This window comes from Staurois parvus, unplaced genomic scaffold, assembly GCF_062004578.1.
Source record: "Staurois parvus isolate SC_StPar_1 unplaced genomic scaffold, SC_StPar_1.0 ptg000356l, whole genome shotgun sequence".
NCBI lineage: Eukaryota > Metazoa > Chordata > Amphibia > Anura > Ranidae > Staurois > Staurois parvus.
Window position 1 is genome coordinate 2,039,378 of NW_028318152.1, and position 24,729 is coordinate 2,064,106.

General features: G+C 40.8%; 1 protein-coding gene across 1 annotated transcript in view; it reads left to right on the forward strand.

Annotated features, from left to right (window-relative positions):
* RBL2 (RB transcriptional corepressor like 2) overlaps positions 1-22,286 on the forward strand; it is a 132,427-nt gene extending 110,141 nt beyond the window's left edge. The window contains exons 16-22 of the mRNA XM_089684776.1: positions 524-762; positions 1,322-1,498; positions 1,990-2,061; positions 5,861-5,948; positions 11,161-11,366; positions 11,644-11,811; positions 16,266-22,286. Coding sequence (XP_089540902.1) covers positions 524-762; positions 1,322-1,498; positions 1,990-2,061; positions 5,861-5,948; positions 11,161-11,366; positions 11,644-11,811; positions 16,266-16,436 — 1,121 coding nt within the window. The 3' untranslated portion in view covers positions 16,437-22,286. The remainder of the gene's footprint in view (positions 1-523; positions 763-1,321; positions 1,499-1,989; positions 2,062-5,860; positions 5,949-11,160; positions 11,367-11,643; positions 11,812-16,265) is intronic.
* The last annotated feature ends 2,443 nt before the right edge of the window (positions 22,287-24,729 follow it).

The following is a 24,729-nucleotide window of genomic DNA, read 5'->3' on the forward strand; positions in this document are numbered from 1 at the left end:
TTTCATTAAAAGAAAAAGAAAATAATTGTGATAGTTGTAAAACATTAAGGCTGCAGTTGTACAGCTAGAGAATATATTTAGTAATGTGATAATAAATCCTTACATAAGCCCACTGCAATGACTAAGCCTCAGGTAATACACGGGTGGGTGAGAAATGTTCAGTTTTCCTAGAATTGGGTCTTAAGCAATTAAACAATAAAAAAAATAGACCCACACCCTATCCCTGCAGGTTCTAAAGTCAGTCGGTGAGAGATGCATTCTTTAATGTATAGATTAGAATAATTTCACCAGAGTGCAGTAATACCTGGCCCTGGCAGGAACAGCTGCTGGCCATAGACATAGGTAAGGGGCTCAAATTCAATGTTTTAATGAACCGTAAAGTATAAAAAACATTTTTATTGTTTTGCTAATGTATTTTTGCAGCTTGTTCATCTGCATCTGCAAGGTTCACTTTAAGGAAGATCAGTCAGGAATGGGCTTGTTTGATTCCATTCTTAAAATGTTATGTCTTTTTCCTTTTTAGGTATTGCAAATGAAAATGGAGGGATCACATTTTTTCCAGTGCAAGTTAATGTGAGTGGACAAGCTCACAATGTGGCTAGTGCCATACAGCCAGTCACAGCCCAGACCCTTGTTGGCTCATTAACCACTCAGCAGATGCAAGTTGCAGGACAAGTAACTCTCCCACAAGTCTCTCCAGGACAGCAAAGTCTCTGCAGCAAAATGAAGAAGGCAGGATCTTTGTCTCTCTTTTGTAGAAGGGTGAGTACAGTAGAGTCATTGTCCAAATGTCTGGAGACTTGTAAGGTTTTGGACATTGTCAGTGACTTTGGTTTGCTCAGTCAGCTCAGACTGTTTCCAAAAGTGATTAGATAGAATCACTAGCAGTGGTGGGTGTTCCCCCTGCTGAACTGTATTTCCTTAGTATAGATATACAGTATATCTAGAGATTGGTGAACATCCCCCACATTTTTCGGCCAGAAAGCTTTTCACTGTAATGCTTGTTTAACTAGTCTGGGCAAAAGAGATAATGGTCCCTTATTGTTTATGGCATATCCACATATTACCAAAGAGCCTATATAGTCAAAATCACGAACATGGAGGGGATTAGAGTGTACAGTGTCTGCAGATTCCATTTTTTTTATTAGCTGTCACACAGTGTAAATTGACCATGAGGTCCAGGTTGTTGAATCATTTCACCTATGAGTTGTGTCTTATCAGAGGTTCAGTGGGTCCTAGGCCCTTTTGTATGCTGCAACTTTCATTTTGTTCTTTGCCTCTTTAGTAAAAAATGTATGTGCCCTTTTTTTTTAAAAACAAGGTTTACCACTTGGCCAGTGTTCGTCTTCGTGATCTCTGCCACAAGTTGGAGATTTCTGATGATCTTCGTAAAAAAATCTGGACTTGCTTTGAATTCTCTCTCGTCCATCATTCCACTCTGATGACAGACCGACATCTGGACCAGCTTTTGATGTGTGCAATATATATGATGGCTAAGGTAAAATTTACAGATTATTTCTTGTTTTCTGGGGCTTAAGGCATATCACCTTTTAGCTCCTAGGACAAAGGAAAGAGAAAATGTGGAATAGACTCCCTCAAGAGCTGGTTCTGGCCAGTTCAGTAGATTGCTTTAAAAAAGACATGAATTATTTACTAAATGCACATAATATAACTGGATACTATCATTTATAGGTAAAGTTGATCCAGGAAATATCCAATTGCCTCTTGGGGGATCAGGAAGGAATTTTTCCCTCCTACTGGAGCTAACTGGGGCATAGTTTGCTGGGTTCCTCTGTATCAACTGTAGGTATAGGATTGTGTATATAGGATTGTATACATTATTTTCCTTTTTATTGGTTGAACTAGGTGGACACTTGTCTTTTTTTTTCAACCAGACTAACTATGTAACAAATAACCAGATTATTATGTGGATTATTTTTAAACATTTGGCAATGTAATTTATTACCTCTTTTTCTCCACTGGGACCAGGTGACAAGAGAAGATACGTCTTTCCATAACATTATGAGATTTTATCGTAGCCAGCCCCATGCACAGAGTCATGTAAGTCAAGCAGCTCCTCACTTTAAAGTACTTTGTGACCTACACATAGTTTATCTCATCATGGATCATTTCTTTTAAGGGATTGCATTTATTTATATACAAACTGTCAAAATCAAATAGAATGTATTTTGTTTTGTTTATTTATTTATTTTTTTGTTAATCAGAACTAAAAAATTCAATTGCACAAAATATATATTTTTGTTGGTTAAATGTAAACTATATTGCATTTTGTATTTTCATATCCAGCCAACAGCTGGTTGGTCCATTTTAATGTTTTCCAAGCTATTTTTATTCACTTTCCTTAAAAAAAATGTACATAATCTTAATAGCTCAAGCTGAATTTTACACACAAGTCAATAAGCTGGAGCAGTGAGTTATCTAATCCTCTCCCTTCTTTCCTGCTGTTTTCAGTCACCCCCCTCTGTAGTTTCAGTTATATCTGACAGTCCCGTTTTCTGAGCTAGAGCCCTTCTGAGTCTGAGCTAGAGCTTTTCACTCTGCAGAAAGTGCAAGTTTTAGAGGGCTTACGTTCTGACTCCAGGGGATAGGTTGGACTACTGCTTAAAGACACAGTGCTAAGGTGTGGTAATGGTAGGGGACATATTTTTTTTATAGCTGTGTAATGCTTTACCACTTAAACAAACTCTAGCCACTTAGGTCTTGTTTAGATGGGCTTTAGCTTGGATGATATCAGTGTTTATCAAGCTTTTGTAAAGAATTTGCAATGCATTTGGCAAACTTTGAGCAGCATTGTTGAAGCCCTTGAAAAACTTTTCAGGGTTACTTTGGGAATTCTGAGCACAGATTTTAATGGGAGTGCTTGACTGTCACTTTAACCACTTGCCTTCAGGGCACTTATACCCCCTTCCTGCCCAGGCCAATTTTCAGCTTTCAGTGCTGTCACCCTTTGAATGACAATTGCGCAGTCATGCAACACTGTACCCATATGAAATTTGTATAATTTTTTTTTGAGACAGATAGAGCATTCCTTTGGTGGTATTTAATCATCTCTTTGGTTTGTTTAGCAAAAAAAAAACCCAAACAACTGAACATTTTGAAAAAAAAAGTTTTTTCTTACTTTTTGTTATAAAATGTTGTAAATAAGTAATTTTTCTTCTTCACTGATGTGCGCTAATGAGGCTGCAGTGATGGGCACTGATAGGCTGCACTGATGAGGAGGCACTGGTAGGTGGCACTGATGGGCATTGACAGGCATTACTGATGGGCACTGAAATGCAGCACTCATATATGGCACTGTTAGGTGGCACTGACTGGCACTGTTAGGTGGCACTGACTGGCACTGATAGGCAGCACTGACGGGCACTGATAGGTGGCACTGGCAGCACTGATAGGTGGCACTGCCTGGCATTGTTAGGTGGCACTGACGGGTGACACTGAAAGGCAGCTCAGATGGGCACTGATATGTGGCATTGATGTGCACTGGTAGGCACTGATGTGGCATTGATGTGGCACTGATGGGCACTGGCAGGTGGCATTGATGAGCACTGACAGCTTGCATTGATGGACACTGACAGGTGGCACTGCTGGGGCTACACTGATTATTAGTGCCCTGATGATCAGTGTACATGTCCCCTCTGAGGAATGCCGATTACCGACTCTGCTCTCTTCACGAGCTGTCAGCGTGACAGTTCGTGAGGAGAGAAATGCGGATAATTGGCATTTCCCTATTTACATGCGATCAGCTGTGATTGGACACATCTGATCACATGACCAGGCCAATGTCTTTGGCTCTTTCCGTTGATCAGTGATCCGCTGTGTCTGAGGGACACAGCGCACCACTGATCGCCGTGCTGCGTGCCCCCGGAGCGTTAGAGTGGGAGGAAGTCATATGACGTCCTCCCAGAATGAGAGAACAGCCTTGCGCCTGTCATTTCCTTATATGGTGGGCTGGAGGCGGGCAAACAAAGTTTCATATAGTACTATAGCCTCCTGGAGCCTGCTAGGAGCTTGTTTAACCACTTGCCAACCGCGCTATATCCAAATGACGGCTACAGCATTGTTGTCCAGTTCTGGGAGGGCGTCATATGACGTCTTCCCAGAATGCGCCTTCCCGCCCAATCACAGCTGCCTTTTACCATGTGATCAGCTGTGTCCAATGACACAGAAGATCACCGGTAAATGCAGTTGCTGGTTATCACCTGCACTTTCCTCACTCTGTCACAGCGTGAGGAAAGTACTGCCGATAACCTGCAATTGTCAGAGGATGGATCGGCTCTGATCATCAGGGCACTGATGATCAGTGCCCTGATGATCAGTGCCCAGCAATGCCACCCACCAGTGCTGCCCACCTGTGCCCAGCAGTTTCACCCACAAGTGCCCAGCAGTGTCCCCATCAGTGCTGCCCAGCAGTGCCATCAGTCCGTGCCCAGCAGTACCGGCAGTTAGTGCCACCCATCAGTGCCGCCTATCACTGCCCATCATTGTTGCATATCAGTGCCAGCTCATCCGTGCCACCTCATCAGTACCGCCTATCAGTGCCATCAGTGCTGCCTATCAGTGCAGCCTCATCAATGCACAGCAGTGAAGGAGAAAAATTACTTGTTTATAAAATTTTATAATAGAAACAAAGAAAACATTTTTTTTTTCAAATTATTTGCTTTTTTGTTTTTAGCTCAAAAAATAAAATGCACAGCAGCTATTAAATACCACCAAAAGAAAGATCTATTTGTGTGAAAAAAAATATACAAATTTCATATGGGTACAGTGTTGCATGACCGCACAATTGTCATTCAAAGTGTGAAAATTGGCCTGGGCAGGAAGGAGGTATAAGTGCCCGGTAGGCAAGTGGTTAAAGAGACAGCCAAGCATGTGTTTATTATTCCAAAACTGGAGGTAAATGCTATGCCCTAGGCCTCCATGTAGCTTGCCAAAAGCTCAGCAAATGCTTTGTAAAAGCTTACTGTAAACATTGCCTATATACAAGCTGAAGCCTGTGTGAACAATGCTTGCTTTTATACAGCACAAAGAAGCTATTGTCGCAGTTTTCATCTACATTTACACAGGAGATTAGTACACCTTGTGAATTCCAGTGGCAAGATTCTGCAGATTCTCATGACTGCAATGACAGGTCGATGGCTGCTGCAGCTATTCCTGAGTGTCCAACTACAGTCACCACAGGTAGTTACATTCTATGATAACAGTCATGATTAGCTTCGGCTGCCATCAGCCTGTCATTGCATTGTATGGACTGAGCTGACTCTGCACACGCCTGTCACTCCAGCCACAGGAATCCAGATTCTTCTGGAATTTGCAGGGTGTGCTAATGGCCCATGTGAATATATTCCTATACTTCATAGGTTTGCTTTTATAGTGAAGCATTACACAGAACTAATGTGTCATTTTTGTGTGACAGTAATATCTCATTAAACTTCAACTGCACTTGCATAAACATTTTACATTAGTTAATGTCCCCTTGGTCCATGATGAAAAAAGGCCAGTGTGATAGGTTACCTTTGCTGAAGATAAATCCTGTTCCCAGAAACATGGCTGATCTTGTGTTTTAATCCATCTTTGCTGTTAATTGGCCAAAAGAAGAAGGTGGTGTCTGGAGGTGGAAAACCTCTCAGGAGCAGATTTTACCTTATCAAAGCAAGATATATATGCAAGCAATATGTTTGGACTTCGGAAATATTAACTTCAGCAAATGTTAAATGTAAATTTAAAAATGACAAAGGTAACGGTTTAGTGAAAGCGCGATTTTCATTACAAAAAGCACTGACTCTCAGCCAATGGGTAATTGCTTTCTATTGTTACGTTGTGTTTTTTCTAAATTTTGTAGGTTTACAGAAGTGTCCTAATAAAAGCAAGGAGAAGACGGCAATCTGGTGGTAGTGACCATTCACCTCCAGAGAACAACAGAGAACTTGGTAAAAAAAAATTCTCATGTGCAAGTTAACCACTTGCCCTCCAAAGGATTTACCCCCCTTCCTGACCAGGCCATTTTTTGCGATACGGCACTGTGTTAAATTAACTGACAATTGCGCGGTCATGCAACACTGCACCCAAATTAAGTTTATGTCCTTTTTTTCTCACAAATAGAGCTTTCTTTTGGTGGTGTTGGATCGCCTGTGCGTTTGTCTTTTTTTGTTTATAGCACAAAAAATAAACAATTTTGAGAACAAAGCAATATTTTTTACTTTTTGCTAATAAACCTTTCCAGGAAAAACATTTAAAAAATCGAATTTCGTCTTAAATTTAGGGCAAAATATATTCTGCGACATGTCTTTGCTAAAAAAAATCCCAATATGTGTAAATTAATTGGTTTACGTGAAAGTTATAGTGTTTACAAATGGCGGTATATATATTGTATTTTTTTTTTATACTAGTAATGGTGGCAATCAGCAACTTATAGTGGGACTGTGGCGGGTGTTTTGACACTAGGGGGGGAACTGACTGCCACTGACATCTCCACTGACACTAATACAGTGATCAGTGCTAATAAAAAGCACTGACACTGTACTAATGACACTGGGCAGGAAGGGGTTAACATCTGGGGTGATCAAAGGGTTAACTGTGTGCTGTTTTACTGTGTTGTCTGTGTGTGCTTTACTGTGTACTATGCAGAGCAATACAAAGCAGCGTGCTGGAGCTGACAGGGAAGAGATCTGTATTGTTTACATACAGACCTCTCCTCTTGTCACTGTTCCTCGATGATCACCGGGTGCCACGGGACTCAGTGATCGACAGCTGAGTCCGTCAATGGCGGCGTGGGTAGGGCTATAGGGCAGTTAATGCCCAAATCACCTTTTCAATCTTTCTTTACACGTTTTCCTAATATAGTGGCAACATAGAGTTTGTGTCCCCCTGTAATTTCCCCAAATGTGGGAAACAAATCTCTTCTATGCTGGCTAATGTGGGACTGTGTTTGTGCTTTCTGTTAAAGTAGAACTGTAGGCAAAACTTTTCTTTTCATTTTGAATAGAGTAAAGTAAGGTCAGGTATTTTTTGGGGGTGGGTTTTGTCATCTTGGGGTCCCATTGAGAAGATTTGTTACCTTCATTTCCTGTCCCGTAGCCAAAACAGAAAGTGAGAGGAAATCCCTGCAAATTAATGGAATCCCTTGGGGACCTCCAGGTCACCAGAACTAGTGTCGCCATTAGAATATTTCCCCTCTATTAATTTTCTGGGGACAACCCAAATTGGGATTTTCTTTTACGTTCACTTCCAATGACAATAGTAAATGGGACAAATAGAGAGGGTGAATATTCCTAACGAGGGCACAGGCAACAATAAAAACTAACAGGTGTTCTAATCCCTCTCCACTGTATCCAAAATTAAAAGTTTTGCCTTTGGTTATACTTTAATCACCTCAATACTGGGCACTTTCACCCGCTTCCTGCCCAGGCCAATTTTCAGCTTTCAGGACTGTTGCAATTTGAAATGCAACATTGACTGAATGCAGCACTGTACACATATTAAATTGTTAGCATTTTTTTTGAGACAGATATAGCTTTCTTTTGGTGGTATTTAATCACCACTTTCACTTTTTTTGTGCTATAAACAGAAGAAGACCACAATTTTTTTTAAAAAACAGTGTTTTTTTCTTAGTTTCTGTTATAAAATTTTGCAAAAAAAAAAATGTTCTTCATAGATTTTATTCAATTTAATTTATTATTAGTTTATACTGCTACATTTCTTTGGTAAAAATAACCCAAATCAGTGTATAGTATTTGGTCTGTGAGAATGTTATAGAGTGTACAAGCTATGGCACCAATCATTGAAAATTGATCATACCTGATCACACCTGATGTTGTGACAGCCTATCTCACTTCTTGGGGCCCTAACATGCCAGGCCAGTACAAATACCTCCCAAATGACCCATTTTTGAAAAGTAGACAGTCTACAGTATTTAGTAAGAGGCATGGCGAGTTTTTGGAAGTTGTAATTTTTTTCCACAATTCTTTGGAAAATGAAGAACTTAAAAACAATTTGTTTTTTCTCAAACATGGCATAGGCATACTTGAAACTACACCCCAAAACACATTCTGCTACTCATCCTGAGTATGGCGATACCATGTGTGAGACTTTTTCATAGCCTAGCCATGTAGAGAGACCCAACGTTCAAGGAGAACCTTCAGGCATTATCCACTTTAAGACCATGCTGCCTTCTAACACTTTGTGTTTACAAGTAAAAATCAGTATTTGTGCTAGAACTTTGAACCCCCAAACATTACATATTTTTTGGTAGAGGCCCTAGAGAATAAAATGGTGGGTTTTGCAAATTTTTTATTTTGCATGGTATTTGCGCAGTGGATTTTCGATTTTACTCAATTTTACACACTAATGCAAAAAATACACTTTAATATATTTTAATTCACACAGACACAATATAATGCCCAATTTTTTGTAAAATATAAAATATGGTGTTGCACCATATTTTAAATAGATAGAGTAAATAGATACCAAACATGCCAATGTTTAAAATTGTGCACACTTGTGGAATGGCACCAAACTAATTAAAAATCTCCATATACAACGTTTTATAGCCTTTTACATGTTACCAGTTTAGAGCTACAGAGGAGGTCTGGTGCTATGATTATTGCTCTCACTCTGACGTTCACAGCAATACCTCACATGTGTGGTGAGTTCGCTGTTTACATATGCGTATGGGATCAACGTGTGCATTCGCCTTTGCATGTGAACACAGGGGCGCTTTCAATATTTTTATTTATTTATTGGTGGGACACTGGTACACTGACAGATGTTGATGTTGCAGTGGAACACTATTGCAGATGTTTTGTGCACCAGTTCACTGTGACAGATGTTGATGTGACACTAGTACACTGTGACAGATGTTTTATGCACTGGTGCAGATGCGACACTGGCAACGATGTTGGGCAGGGACAGATGTTGCTTCATGTACTGTGTGTGGATGGCAGCAATCTGTGTTCTTTGTATAGCTAAACACTAAAATCATCAGCTATGTAGAGAGCTGTCACAGGCTAGTAGCATCCCCTTCTTATCCCCCGCACTCAGCTTTCACTGAGCTCAGCAGGAAAAGCCGACAGAGAGACACATGTCTCTGTTTACACAGGATGATGGCTGTGAATGGACACGGTCATCACGTGATCGGGAGGGCCAATCACAGCGCCCATATCCCGATCTGTGATGTGCTGTGCCCGAGGGACACAGCCATCACAGGATCACGCCACTGCGCAGCCTTCATTCTTAGAGGACGTTCAGGGACATTCTCTCAGAACGGGAAAGCCCCCACCCGGCTGTTTATGTGCAGTTGCCAGGTGGGAAGCCGTTAAAGAGACCCTGTCACCAACTTTAAAAAATTGCCAGTAAAACATAGAAGAATCCAGCATTTAAATGCTTACTTGCAATATTTTTCTTTACATAAACAATGTTTTATTTACTTTCAATGTACCTTTGAACTTGATAAGGAATTTAACTAGTTCCCTAGCAGCTTCTGCTCCCTCCTGCCATGGCATTGTCCTTTTATCTTCTTGGAGTGTCTAATGCTGGCTGTGCTGGTCCTGATCCTCTGCCGCTACACTTACCTTCCTACATAGCATTTTATGTAGTTGTTATGGAAGGAGGGAATGAGAATTCTATATATCCCTGGTGCCCATATGCGGCCCTTTGATATATGATGTGTGGCCCTCGGACCTCAGCAGTTTGTAGAGGGAACATTTGATTAGGGTAAAAGCATTGATTTCTACTAGCCTTGTGTTATGTGTTCCCAGTTTTATATTGTCTTCAGCAGCATGTCCCCAGCCAAAAAGGTAGCATGTCCACACCATCTGACCCTCATTTCCTCTATTAAGTCTGTATTTTTTGACACTTCTATCAAGCATTGCATATATTGAATGTTATGTGCAGCCCTATGGTGATGTCAGGGGCCACATTGAGTCCCCTTTAGATCATAAGTTGACAACCACTACTATAGAGTGACGCTCAGAATCTGCTGGGGCAGCTGACTTTACATCCAAGATAGGGGTGCCCAGCAGCAGTCTCAGGCCTTTTAGATGTCTACACAAGGGACATTTTAACAGGTAAATAACATGCTGTTTTCAGATGTCCCCAGGAGGTTCCATGTAGCACTCTATAAACAATAGTAAAAGAGTGTTAGTTATTTTTTTACTGCTTTGTTATTATTCTGCAATTACTGTTGTTCCTTCTGGGTTTCTTTCTCCTTTAGATTAAGAAACCAATGCCCAGAGGGAGGTTATATCCCATGGAGGGGAGTGTCCAGCCTCCTATGGGCAGAGCTTGTACCCACAATTTCCTGAGACCCCCAAGAAAAGAAAATTACATTGATTACAAAAAACCCTATTTGTGATGTTGTGAGTGCTATGAACCTAGGAGTTTCAAGGGTTTTTTTTCCTGTGATTTTAGTATTTTAATATTGCGTTTAATTAAATAATTTAGGTTACTGTATTGCCATCTTAAAAAAATAAAAAAAAATGGATATGTTTGGATTCCCTGTGTATCTAACTGTTTCTCAGCTTGTCAAGTCTAGTGAGTAGGTCTGAACAAGGAAATAATTCTTTGTTTCCATAAATGCTAACCCTAGGGGAATGAGAATGGAGGTCTTTCTTATTTTTTCCTTAAATTTTACAAGGATAAGCATACATATTTATCAAAAGGTCTTTAAAGGAAAATAACCTTCAGCAGTGAGATCTTTTCCTAGGTTTTTCCTGAAACTATTCCTACCTCTGGGTACCTCTGATGTTCTATATTGCATTCTGTGTAATGACGTTCAGATTAAGCAGTGAGTTGCCTTAAACTGGCCATACAGTGTTCATTTTTTATCATTCAGCCAGTGAGCTGAACTAAAAAGAGAACTAACAGATTTCTCCATCTGTTGGTCTCCCTCCTGCCAGAGCATTGTATTCTAACAGCTGCACCTGCTGCTGTTTGAGAAATATTTTGCAGCATGTACCTCCAACAGAAGTCAATCAAACAACTGATTTCTATTGAGTGGAGAAGGCCACACACTGATCAAAATTTGGCCGGTCCCTGCTAAACCAGAACAATTTCAATCAGTGTAGAGCCAGCTTTAGAAATACATATGCAAACAGCAGTCTTATTGTGTCTAATTGTGTTTTTGTTGTGCCAAATTCTTTGCAGGGAGCAGAGAGCCGAGTCCAGTAATGCGATCCAGTAGCACTTTACCTGTGCCCCAGCCGAGCAGTGCCCCACCAACACCCACACGACTAACTGGAGCCAACAGTGACATGGAAGAGGAGGAGAGAGGAGACCTCGTTCAGTTTTACAACAACATTTACATTGAAAAAATGAAAAACTTTGCAATGAAATACACACAGCCAAATGCGGTAAATGTGCTTTGTCTTCCAGAATGTGTTTTGTTTTGTGCATGCTATATAAAACCAGGCATCTTTAAAGTGGAACCCAAGGCACAGACATCTGCATAAATAAAAGAAAAAATGTACCTTCGGTCAGGTGTGTGAAATGTGCAGATCATTTCTGTTAATTCCCACTGAATGGGTTTTTGAGTAATAATGTCTTATACACATCCATGTCTGCTCTTTCTCTGTCATTGAAAAATAGAAAAAAGACAAGCCCCTCTTATTTATTACCTCTTGTTCACAGAATGAATCGACACCTATTTCTCCCTATCCATCCATGCGGATCCTGTCCCCGCGGCGTGTGCAACTGTCTCACAGTTCCCTGATCTACATTTCTCCTCACAGTGAAGAAAGCACCAGCTCATCACCTCGAGAAAAGATCTGCTACTACTTCAACTTAAGTCCAGCTAAGGTGAGCAGGAGATGCATAAACATTTAGGTTTACAGATTTTTGAGCTGAGCCAAATATTATTATACAGGATTTATACAGTGCCAGCAGTTTACGCAGTGCTTTACAACATAAATACAGAGGTTAGTAAGTGGGGAAATATAATACAAGCAACCTGGCATGACAGCCAAGCAATTAACATTTTCACGAAGAAAGGCCAGCTAAGGCACTTGTTTTTTCAGCATGGGTTTCCATTAATTTCCTGTTTTGACTGGACTGTTTGTTTTAATTATTCATTCACACTGTGCAGGGAACAAGAGCCTTTCTTCTCCTTCATTCAGGAATTCAGAGACTGTTGGGTTATACTACCACCTGCAGCAAGATTAGGACACTGGTAAACCAAAAAATGTTGCCAGCCCAGTATAACCCCTCCTGTTCCCAGTACGCCTGCACTGCTGAGAAAGGTCTAACCTTTTTGCTAGCTATTTTTTAATGTAATCAAGATTGTCTTTTTCTTCATTCAAGATTCTTCAACAAGCTAGTCTCTATACAGAGCTATACAGATCAGCATTTGCTCAGCTGTAGCTGTGTAGGCTGTACCTGAACCCTGCTGGACCATTGCAGGGCTAACTTGGAATGTGATTCTCAGGCACTGGGCTCTGCATTGTGGCACTTTCCAGACCAAGTGTACTGTGTTAGTGAGCCGCAGAGTGCTTTCTGGGTCAAAAACTGTGGAACAGCCTCAGGAATGACTCTGTCTTTGAAGACTCACTTTGTGATTAGACCAAGTAAGCTATCTTTTTACTAGGGCCATTGGGTGCCATTTGAAATTCCACTTCCTGTTGGTTTACCAGGAGCGGTTCCAGTGCTGACTGAAGGGCCTGACACTGACCACCTAGAATTTTACCCTGTGTTCAAGTGTATGCCATCTTCAGAGTGTTCCGTAGCTCCATCAGGCGTGGCCTCCTCCTCGGCTCTAACCCGAGAGGCTCCAGGTGTGTCTTCGGAGCTGCCTTGGACACCCTTGTCAAGGATGTCACTGGGGTTAAAGTGGTTCTAAAGGCTGAAGGTGATTTATCTTCATTCATTCTATGCTTCCCCATCAGCCTCCCCCTTATACTCACCTGAGAACGATCTTGATCCAGTAATGTGCAGGAGAGCAGAAGCTCTCCCAGGTCTCTGCCTCCTCATTGGCTTAGACACAGCAGCAGGAACCATTGACTATTGGCTTACCCATGTGCCTCATCAGAGGCCAAGAAGATCAACTTCAAGCCTCAATCTCAAAAGCCATATCCTACAAAAGACTGTGGACTTTCAAGTCCCCCAAACCATCAGGCTCATTTTCTTCAGCATGAGAGGACACACCCATTTTACAAAGTGCAAGGAAGTCTGTTAGCTTTTGTGGACCTTTGGACAGCCAGCATCTCAAATGCTTGGATGCAGGAGGTGGTTTCCAGGGGTTACAAGCTAGAATTGCACTCTCAGCACCCTCTTCAATTCATGTCTTTCAACCTACCTCTCTCACTCCACAGATTAGCAGATCTCTATGAAGACATTGCGGGTCTTCTGGAGCAGGGGATCATTGCCTCAGTACCGGTAGCAGAATGGTTCCTGGGTCCACTCCAACCTATTCAGTTCCAAAAACAAAAAGGAGTATCCTCCACATTTTGAATCGCAAAGCTCTAAATATTTAGGCCCAGAAATTCTGCATGGAATCAATGAGGTCTGTCTTAGCCTCTCTTCATCAGGGAGACTTTCTAGCCTTTGTGTGGACATTAAGGATGCGTACTTGCATGTCTGTGCATTTTTAGTGTATCAGCAATTCTTTTGTTTTGCTGTGGGTCCCCAGCACTTCCATTTGACCTATCTTCTGCACCTCCAGTGTTCACCAACTTGCTGGCCCCTGTGCTCGCCTTGCTTCATTCCCAGGACATCCCCATTGTGGGATATCTGGACAACCTCCTATTGATGGAGCAGTTGATGCAGGTTCAGACCAACAACGTAGCTCAGACCATTACAAACCTTGAAGTCAGTGCTGAAACTAAATAATCACTTGGAATATATACAGCTCAAGCCAGTGTTTTCCTTCCCCAGGAGAAAATGTAAACTCTGTCCCAGACCTGGACTGTTCAATCCTGGGGCACCCAACTCTTCTGGGTCTGATAGAAGCTTTTTTCTGGCAGTCCCATTTCCTTGATAAAGATTGGTATTTCTGATCGAAACGCGTCGGATTGAGGCTGAAGGTGATGTCAGTTAGGTAAGGTAGTTCTTGTTTCAATCTTTCTGTAAGTGACACTGTCAGACACTTTATCTGCAGCATGGGATCCTGGCTGACACCGTTGCTCTCTCTCTCTCCCCTGTGCTTTAATTTTATTGAATCAGCATCTACATTTTCTTGTCTAGATGCTACTGCTCTGGGATGTATCACACTGGGAGCAGTTGAGATTGTCCTGACAGGTACACTTGAGGCACTTTGTGCTAACTAGTGTTTTGTTTGGATTAATTGAACTAGCTGTTACATCTGTTTGCCCCAGCACTGATAAATACAATCTTTCCTTTGAAATGATTAGTATATCTGTCACAGCTTTATTTATATTTAAAGGGTCTTGTGATTCTGTTGCTGATGTTGCTGAACCTTTACAAATGTAACTTATTATTGATTTGACTTTTTTTATTATCTCACTCCTGATGATTTTGTTTGGAGTTAATTTATTCACCCAGCAGTTATTCTATTCCTTTTGAATAGTCAGTGCAAGTATGACCTAAAGTTTCTTTCACTTTACTATCCAGCTTCAATATCTCTACCTTTAATGGCATGGATGATAAAGCCCAGGTTCTGAGGGACAGAGGCATCTCTGAATTGGTGATCCCCATTAACCTAAAGGTTAGGAAGTCTATTTCTCAGAAGGTGTTCCATCTCACATGGAAGGCATACCTTTCTTGGTGCAAGGCAAGAAGCTTTCATCCCTGGAAATTCTCCAGTGAACAAATCCTAGTCTTTATGCAGATGGACCTGGATTAGCATTTGATCCTGAATACCATCAGCAGTCAGATCTCAGTGCTTGCAATCTTTTTTGAAGGCCATTAGCTTGCCATTCTTTGAATAAGACTTTTGTACAGAGTGCTCCCCCTATGACTCTGTGGAATCTGAATTTTGTTCTCTCAGCACTTCAGAATTTACTGTTTGAATCAACCAGGGATATTCCCCTTGCCACTCTGATGCATGTTGTTGTGTTTCTGGTTGCTACCACCTCTGCAAGGAGTGTGCCCGAGCTAGTGGTCTTGGTCTTGCACAAGGACAAGGTTGTGTCGAGGCCCAGAGCTTCCTTCCCAAGGTAGTTCTGGCCTTTCACCTCAACCAGGACATAGTGCTTCAGTTACTCTGTCTGGCTTCTGTTCATTGAAAGGATATCCCCCTCTCCCTAATACAGCCTCCACATCTTACAATCAGTAAGCTGCAATGTAAGTTTATACCTCTTTCAGGATTTGGTTTCAGCCTTCCCTATTACTAGATCTTTGAATGCTTCTTGGTCTTTTCTACTTTAAGCAACTGATTTCTAGCTTTGCAAGGCTGGATACATATTTTACCAGGTGTATGTTGAGCTGATACCAGGTTTGTGTGTAAGGTTCTTCTAGTGGGCCAACGAGATGCAGCAGCCCTGGTTCTGTTTTTTGCGGGTATGTATGTGTTTTGTGGCGCTATCCCACCCCAGTTGTACTGCTTTTGAATGTTACATACCTATTGTTCCTGTTGAATTCCTGTGTCGCTCAATGAACAAGAAAGAAAGCAGAATGTTTGTACTCACCTTATAATCCATTTCTTAGACTTCATTGGGGGACACAGGTCGCACCCCTCTGTGTCTATGGTCATGCTGTTGGTACTGCTTTTGCACAAAACTGAGACATGCAAGGAGTGGGGTGGGGGGGAGGTTACAGGGCTACAGAGCTGGCAACCATTTTTTTTGTTTGTTTGCCAGGGTCCAAATACTGCTTAAGAATTCACAGGTGAACATGAGTGAGATTGGGAATTATGCAAGGAGCTGTTGCAGTATCTAAAACTTATAATAAGCTAGGGACCTACTGAGGCCGGCCACCACACTCCGCTAAAATATCACATTTTATGTGCACTGAACCTTTAATTACTAGAGCCTCTATTACATACATTGTTATTATTGCCTGGATTACAGCCATAATGGCATCTGGGTATTGAACAGCACTGTGTAGTGCCAGAGTGTGTGATACATCTTTTCCAGTGTCAAATACTTTGGTTCTGCTGATTGCTTGAGGGACTCAATGAAACAGGAGCTATGAAGTTTGAAGGCCTCTGTGATGTATATGAATTGAAAGGATTGTTGAGTTATTCTCTAGAACTGTGCAGATGTTGCTATTTCTAAATGGGATTGTACATAGTTTGTAATGTGTGTGGCTATCTTTATTACTGACTTTGCTAAGGTTATTTTTTCCATATTCATCCACAGAGATTGCAGGAGATTAACAGTATGATCAGAACTGGAGAGACCCCCACTAAAAAACGGGGCATTCTGCTGGAAGACGGGAGTGAATCACCAGCCAAGCGGATGTGCCCAGAAAACCATAGTGCCCTTTATAGGAGACTACAAGATGTGGCCAATGACCGAGGAAATTTCTGATCCAGTCAGAGTCTTGGACTGTCGGAATGCAGTATTTTATATAAATTATTTTTTAATATTATGTAACATAAGACATCGGGACTGTGAGTATCAAACAGACTTTCCTGGATTATTGAATTGATCTGTTTGTAAGTAGTGGGATTATGCATTGACATGGAGAAGGAACATGTACTAAAAGCGTGTTTGAAGCACTTAGGTAGTAAGCTGCCAATAGGTTGTACCAAATAGTTACATTAAAAGTCCCAGCTCTAAGTTGTATGGGATAAATTTTGAATTGAAAAGGATTAAGGAAAAGTGTAAGGAAATTAAATCTGCCAGAGCAAACTTCTAATGGTATCTAGTACATAGTGTACATATTGACCTGTGCTTTTGACAAGTTCAAATCCAGGCTTATGAAGGAGATAAGGTCACAGAATTATAGGGACTTGCTTAGAGTGATGTTGAAGATCAGTGTCATGATGAATAGTATGGTCAAGCAGCAGGCACCGTAGGCATCCCTGAGTTCAGATTAATACAACATTTACATGTTTGAAGTATTTACTGAAAAAATACAGAGGCCCTTCTTTGGAAAATGCTATTGCCAATTGACTGCTCTGCTGATTAAAAGACTTTATTACTTGGAGGCATAACGAACGTGTAAATCAGGAGTGTTGGCATTCCCCTGACTTCACAGGGATGTGCTTATTCCAGGTCATTGAATGAGAAGAGCCCAGAGGCAGCCAAGCAACTAGACTTCCATTAGGTCAGCATTGATAGCCAATGAGTATTTTCAGTACAAGATTTTCTTTAAAGCTGATCTTCAGGTACACTTATTTTCAGTTTAATGCATGCTTTATCAAAAACAATAGAAATCCACTTTGTATGCAACTAATGCATATGTGGAGCCATTTATTATCTTTTAAAAGTAGAAATGATGTCATCCTCAGGACTCTGGGAGTGCTACTTCTGTGGCCTCACATGCTTTCCCAGTGATGTGTAAGAAATTCCATTTATCATGACTTCCACCACTGAATTCATTGGGGAGGGGGGTGGGGGTTTGATCTGCAATTTTTTGGTTGGTACTCTGCAGGTATTGGGTCATTTTTACTGATTTTCATATACGGCCTATCAGCTAATGGGCATGTGTGAGTGACTGAGAAAAAGTGCAGGAGCTCTTTCAGGGTGGATTACTAACATCTAATTTCAATACCCAAAGGACTGAAGTTAGGAAACACACACCTCTTCCATTTACACTAGATTTTTGTAGCCAGAGTTCAACTTTAAATTAAAATTCTGTGAAGATATTTAAGATATATATATATATATATATATATATATATATATATATATATATATATATATAAAATTCTTTCTAAGATAAGATAGATGGTCTGTATCCATATCAGATCTTACCCTAATTTACAGTAATCAAAAACTTTCTAAAAGTCTGTAGATTGGTAGACTTATTGAAATTAAATATTTGCACCAGTTTCCACTAATTCCATGTGTACTTAGGAAGATCAAATATAAAAATCATAACATATTACAAAGCAAGTTAAAAGTTTTCTATTGTTTCTTCAGTATTGATATGAAGCCCTGATGTTTAGTAAGAATTTGCAGTAGGAGGAGGGTCAGCCTTTGACTTTTGAGTTAAAATTTGAACTCTGAAATTTAGAACACCCCTGGTGAAAATAACAAAAGATGACACGTTAACTTTGAGATACACCTCTAATTAATACATATTTTGTAGTAAGGAGTGGTGTATATCAAGGTTATCTTGTCATGTGAGAAACAAGTAGGGTGCCATTCTGGGACTTTCCTGAAAGTGCATATGGAGACTTTTTTGACTTTTCATGGATTTTCTTTTGGCTCATTGTATTGAAGCAGGTAGGTTAGCAGTAGAGCTAGGCAACAACTCTCATTAGAATGAGGTCAGTAAGGGCCTCCTAATTCCTAACATGACAGTGTTACTTTAAGAGTGATGACAGACAACGCCTTGTTCAAAACGTGTGTTAAATACTAGTAAATAGCTTCAAAAGCAAGGAACTAGTGGACTCCCTGGTCTTGTCAAAGTGCGTTATGGGCTTCAGTTCTGCACTCCTTGTGAGCAGACCATTGGGAGACCAATCCCAGCTTTCTCACTAGGTGAGGGAAGATGTAATAGTAAGATATTTGAAAAGTTTTTCTAAACCATAATTTGTTAGCATTCATGTGTGAATGGATATTAGCACATTTAACTGCTTCCCGTCCGCCCTATAGCAGAAGTACTGCTGCAGGGCTGCGCAAAATCACATATATGTTATTTTGTAGTTCCGGGTATTGGGTGCACGCACTCCGCCATCATTGGCAGCTTCAGCTGTCCATCACTGGGTCCTGGCTGGAGATTCCCCACTGGCACGTGGCAATTGCCGAGGAACAGTGACAGAGGAGAGGTCTGTATGTTAACAATACAGATCTCTCCCCTGTCAGTACCAGCACGCTGCTTTGTATTGCTCTGCATAGTGGGCTTACACAGTAAAGCACACACAGACAATACAGTAAAACAGCACACAGTTAACCCTTTGATCGCCCCAGATGTTAACCCTTTCCTGCCCAGTGTAATCAGTACAGTGTCAGTGGGGATGTCAGCGGCAGTTAGTCAGTTCCACCCCCCCAGTGTCAGAATGCCCGCAGTTAGTCCCACTATAAGTCGCTGATCGCCACAATTACTAGTATTAAAAAAAAAAAAAATTATTTATATATATATATATATATATATATATATATATATATATATATATATATATATATATACCGCCATTTGTAGACACTATAACTTTCATGTAAACCAATTAATTTAATTTGTTTTTTTAGCAAAGGCATGTAATAGAATACATTTTGGCCTAAATTTATGACACATTTTGTTTTTTTTTTGTTTTTTTTTCACTGGATGTTTCATAGCAAAAAGTCAAATATTGTTTTTTTTTTTTCAAAATTATCGGTCTTTTTTTTTTTAGTGCAAAAAATAAAAAAACGCATAGGCAATCAAATACCTCCGAAAGAAAGCTCCATTTGTGGGGGGGGGAAAGACAGACAGCCCTCCCCTTTACTCCAGTGATGTAATGTTCCTCAGTGTCCTCACATCCAAAGCAGGGCTGTGGTCCCTGTATCCATTTTGCTGGCATCAGAGGCCTTTAGACCACCAGAGCCTAGGGAAGAAGAGACTGCAAGGATTGGTCTAGCAGCCCAGTGTTGGAGTGGGGGGGATCTGGTAGGTAAAACTGCTTTACTTAAGTTGGGTATACACTAGTAGAATTTCGAACGAAAATTCTTAGGAACATTTGTGTGAAAATTCTAATGCTGTTCAAAAGTAGTCCAATATTTTTTGCTTACTTTTAATTTTCAATTTTAGAATGAACTGAACTTTACCAAATGAAAACCACATTGAAGAAGATTTTTTGCCCCGCTCCTTCAAATTTTCTTGTCACTGTGGTCAAAAACAAAGGTTGATTTTACCCCACTGATGATTATAGCATACTCCCTACCTGCAGCTTTTGGTTAGCCTTGAAAACTGATCTTTTCTTTTGGTCTACTGGGGAAAGGAATATTGCACCATATTATTGTGGAGGCCCAGGACAGACAAGCCCTGATCCTATGAGATTTGTTTTGTACTGAGACAGGATGCTTGTGTGTACTTGACTGCAGACATAAAAAAAGACACATGTAGACAGGTGTTCTTGTCAAATATAACCTTTTACATTCAAATGCAGTGTTGCTGAAATGCATGCATTCAATTGAAAAATGCAGCATATGTCAAGAAAAAGTTGTGTTTGATCTGCTGCAGTTCAAATGCTTTTTGTGTCTAAAGACATGCTACACAAAGAGGGGCTGACCTAGCCTTTGAGCTGTCATCCATAGAGTCCATTGAAATCAGTAAAAATATGATGACCTTCGTTTGGGGTGTGCTTCAAACACACATCAAATGCAGGAAAACACCACCTACTTAAGCTTTAAGTCTCCTATTACCCTAGCCTTTAGTATAGTGTTGTATAAATAGCCTAGGGACAAGCTTGGACACCTAGCTGGTGGAACACTCTATAACAGGTAGATTTACTTTAATGTATCAGTGTCCAGGTACAAGATTTGTTTTTCATAATTGCATGGATTTATGTAACTTTTAAATACATACTGTAGATGTGAATTCATATGGAGCATATTATAAATGGGTCCTGACTAAAGAAAGAGAAAAATAAAGACAAAGGTTTTAAATGTGGCAACTCCCCATCCTCTTACAATTTTGACTATATAAAAATGATTGTAACTGCAAGGTGCTAATTTCGTTTTTAAAAATTATTTTAGAAAATATTTTAAAATAATTTTACCAAAATAAAAAAGCTACTAATTATTGGAAAACCTGGTAGAATTGACAGAGCAATGTGATTTTTAAATTGTGCAATTAAAAGGCATTTTAAAAAAGAAAGTTAACTCTTTTAACATATAAAAGATTTAATTTATTTTCCAGTTACTGTTTACTGGGTCTTCTGTTAAATAGTTGAACTGCATTTTCCATGTTTTTATCTTAAAGGACACCTGTCATGAGAGAAATATGTAGGCTGGCATTACTGATCATCTGAAACTGCTAGATGTATGGCTGTAATCCTGGCTATTTGGCTTCAGTGTTTTTTGAGTCACTGACCCAGAACAAATATGAAGAGTTGGAGCTTTGACATCACTGGCTTGGCTGCATAACCATTCCCAGATTATCTGTTCCTGTTCTAAAAACCTTAAAGCCTAAGTGTCAGTTCGACAACAAAGTAATTATCATTTTCAAAATGACAGCTTGATACATTAGTTCTGGGTGCTGAGACCTTGGTGTTGCTGGTTTTCATCATGGGGCTCTTAGCAGCAACCAAACCAGCAAATCCTAAAGCTCCCCGAAGTGGCACTAAGTCCACAAGTATATGCTAGTCTAAGGCGCTTCCTAAAACTTAACTCTCCTCTACCTGAACCCTTAATTCTCAATTTAAAGCGGAGCTCCACCCAAAAGGGGGAGTTCTGCTTTAAGCCTTTGTCCCTCATTAAGGATTGGCACCTTTGAGGAGTGGGGGGGGAGAGAAGGTACCCGAATTTGACAGGTACCCGCTCCCACTTCCGCTGCGTTCGCTTAGGCAATCGGAAGCGGAAGTTGTCCTCCACCATAGTCTTCTGGAACATGTGACAGGTCCCCAAAGACTACGGGGCCATTCACAAAGCGCAGCACTTCTCACGCATGCGCAGTGGGCACGTGGCTGTGAAGCCGCAAGCTGTCACAGCCGGGTGCCCACACTGAAGGTGCCGGCACCAGGCAGAGAAGAAGGCCAGTGAAACCAGCGGTGGTGAGGACACCGCTGGATCAAGGGACAGGAAAGTGGTTGTATGTTAAAAGTTAGCAGCTACTGTTTTTGTAGCCGCTGACTTTTATTTTTTTTTTTTCAGGTGGAACTCTGCTTTAACCCCTAAAGTAATTTAATGCTTAATTTTGCCCCAGTACTTAACTTGACCCTTCCCCCAGGAGGGGTTTTAACACTTTAACCCTAACACAAACTAACCCCTAAAGTACACTATACTGAACCCTTACTCTCGTGCCTGATGCTGAGCCGCTACATTAATCATAAATTCGGAAAGTTCTGCATAAAAACAAACCACTGCTGAGTTTATAGTAGCAAAAGTAACAATCCAATAGGAGCCCCAATGTTTTTTTCATGAAATGTGCCCTTGAAAATAATAAAAATTGTAAATTAGCCTTCTTTTTACTTCTGACGTGAGTAAACTGTCTTATGTATATAAATGCTAATGTTTAAAATATATTTGCTGTACAAACATGCTTGCTAATGAATAACACTTTATACTGCATGATGTGTAGTGTCCTTTTTACTGCACACACCTGCCGGTAGAAGGAAACATTTTGGGGGAAGTGTGCATATTCAAAATGGCAAAAGAGGAGAAACAACCACATTTTTCCTGCTCTTTGGAAAAGCTAACATGGAATAACAAAATGTAGATTGCTGCAACTTTTTAGAGATTTCCAGAGTTTGATCTATGAAATGTTGAACAATGTGTCATATTTACCCTGCCCCTAAAAGCTATTGTATGAGATTACTCTTTACTAATTATTTTTATCCATTCAGACCTGCAAATTTACAAAACACAAATGGAAATATACTTATTGTAAGTGTCAGTGAGGCTTTTTTAGTTGAAGAGCTCCTCCTTAGGTCTGGCCTTTACTGAACTGGTAAAATGATCGCTACAAGGGAATTTGATACACTGTAAGGCTCCAAGCTTTAAAATGTGGATTGTTGCAAAATTTTACAGATTTCCAGAGTGTGATCTATAAAATGCTGAAAAATATGTGTCATATTTCAACTGTAATGCTTATTTAACATTGCATGCTGATTAATGCTAATTTTTTCACAATATATAAAGGAAGAATAGTATGCAATGCCAATAGATATATTCACTGCACAAAAAAATTAAAGGAACACTTTTTAATCAGAGTATAGCTTCAAGTCAGCTTAACTCCTGGGATATTGATCTGGTCAGTTAAGTAGCAGAGGGGGTTGTTAATCAGTTTCAGCTGCTTTGGTGTTAATGAAATTCACAGGTGCACTAGATAGGCAACAATGAGACGACCCCCAAAATAGGAATGGTTTACAGGTCACTGACATTTTTTTTCCCTACTCATCTTTTCTACTGTTTTTCACTAGTTTTGCATTTGGCTAGGGTCAATGTCACTACTGGGTAGCATGAGCAATACCTGGCCCCTATAGAGGTTGCACAGGCAGTTCAACTCCAGGATGGCACATCAATACGTGCCATTGCCAGAAGGTTTGCTTTGTCTCCCAGCACAGTCTCAAGAGCATGGAGGAGATTCCAGGAGACAGGCAGTTACTCTAAGAGAGCTGGACAGGGCCGTAGAAGGTCCTTAACCCATCAGCAGGACAGGTATCTGCTCCTTTGTGCAAGGAGGAACAGGATGAACACTGCCAGAGACCTACAATACTCCAGCGGGCCACTGGTGTGAATGTCTCTGACCAAACCATCAGAAGAAGACTCCATTAGGGTGGCCTGAGGTCCCAACGATCTAGTGGGCCCTGTGCTCAATGCCTGGCACCATAGAGCTGAATTGGCATTTGCCATTGAACACCAGAATTGGTAGGTCCACCACTGGCGCCCTTTCCTTTTCACAGATAAGAGCAGGTTCACCCTAAGCACCTGTGACAGACATGAAAGGGTGTGGAGAAGCCGTGGAGAACATTATGCTGCCTGTAACATCATTCAGCATGACCATTTTGGTGGTGGGTGAGTGATGATCTGGGGAGGCATATCCATGGAGTGACGCACAGACCTCTATAGGCTAGACAATGGCACCCTGACTGCCATTAGGTACTGGGATGAAATCCTTGGACCAATTGTCAGACCCTACGCTGGTGCAGTGGGTCTTGGGTTCCTCCTGGTGCACAATGCCCGGCCTCATGTGGTGAGAGTATGCAGGTAGTTCCTGGAGGATGAAGGAATTAATACCATTGAATGGCCCCCACCCTCTCCTTACCTAAATCCAATAGAACACCTCTGGGATATCATGTTTTGGTCCATCTGACACTGCCAGGTTGCACCTCAAACTGTCTAGGAGCTCAGTAATGCCCTGGTCCAGATCTGGAAGGAAATACCCCAGGACACCATCCGTTGTCTCATTAGGAGCATGCCCAGACGTTGTCAGGCATGCATACAAGCACGTGGGGGCCAAACAGACTACTGAGTACCATTTTGAGTTGCTGCAGTGAAATTTCAGAAAAATGAACTAGGCTGCTGCATAATTTTTCACTTTGATTTTCTGGGTGTCTTTGAATTCAGTTCTCTGTAGGCTAATCATTTTCAATTCCATCAAACGATGGGGCATCTTTACGTTCCTAACACATTACCCAGTCTATATCAGTATAGATATCCAGCATATTTTTCCCAATTGAGATCTGATGTGCTTTCAAAGTGTTCCTTTAATTTTTTTGAGCAGTGTACTAACACCCAATTTTGGTGGTAACTCTATTTCATATACATTGGGGGAAATTAACAAAGAATAGCTTTATGCTTGCACCTCTCTTTGAACTGAGAAAATGAAGATTGTTTTTTTGAATAAGAACAATCTACTCTGCTATCCTTCCTTTGTCAGTGCCAGGCTGGACACACTGCACAGAAGAGCTGGAGATGCCTCCTCAGGCTGCCCCCACAGAGCTGAGAGGGAGGAGGCAGGATGTTAACCCTGTGTTTGTTGAGAGTTAGCATATAGGCAGGGAAAGGAGCT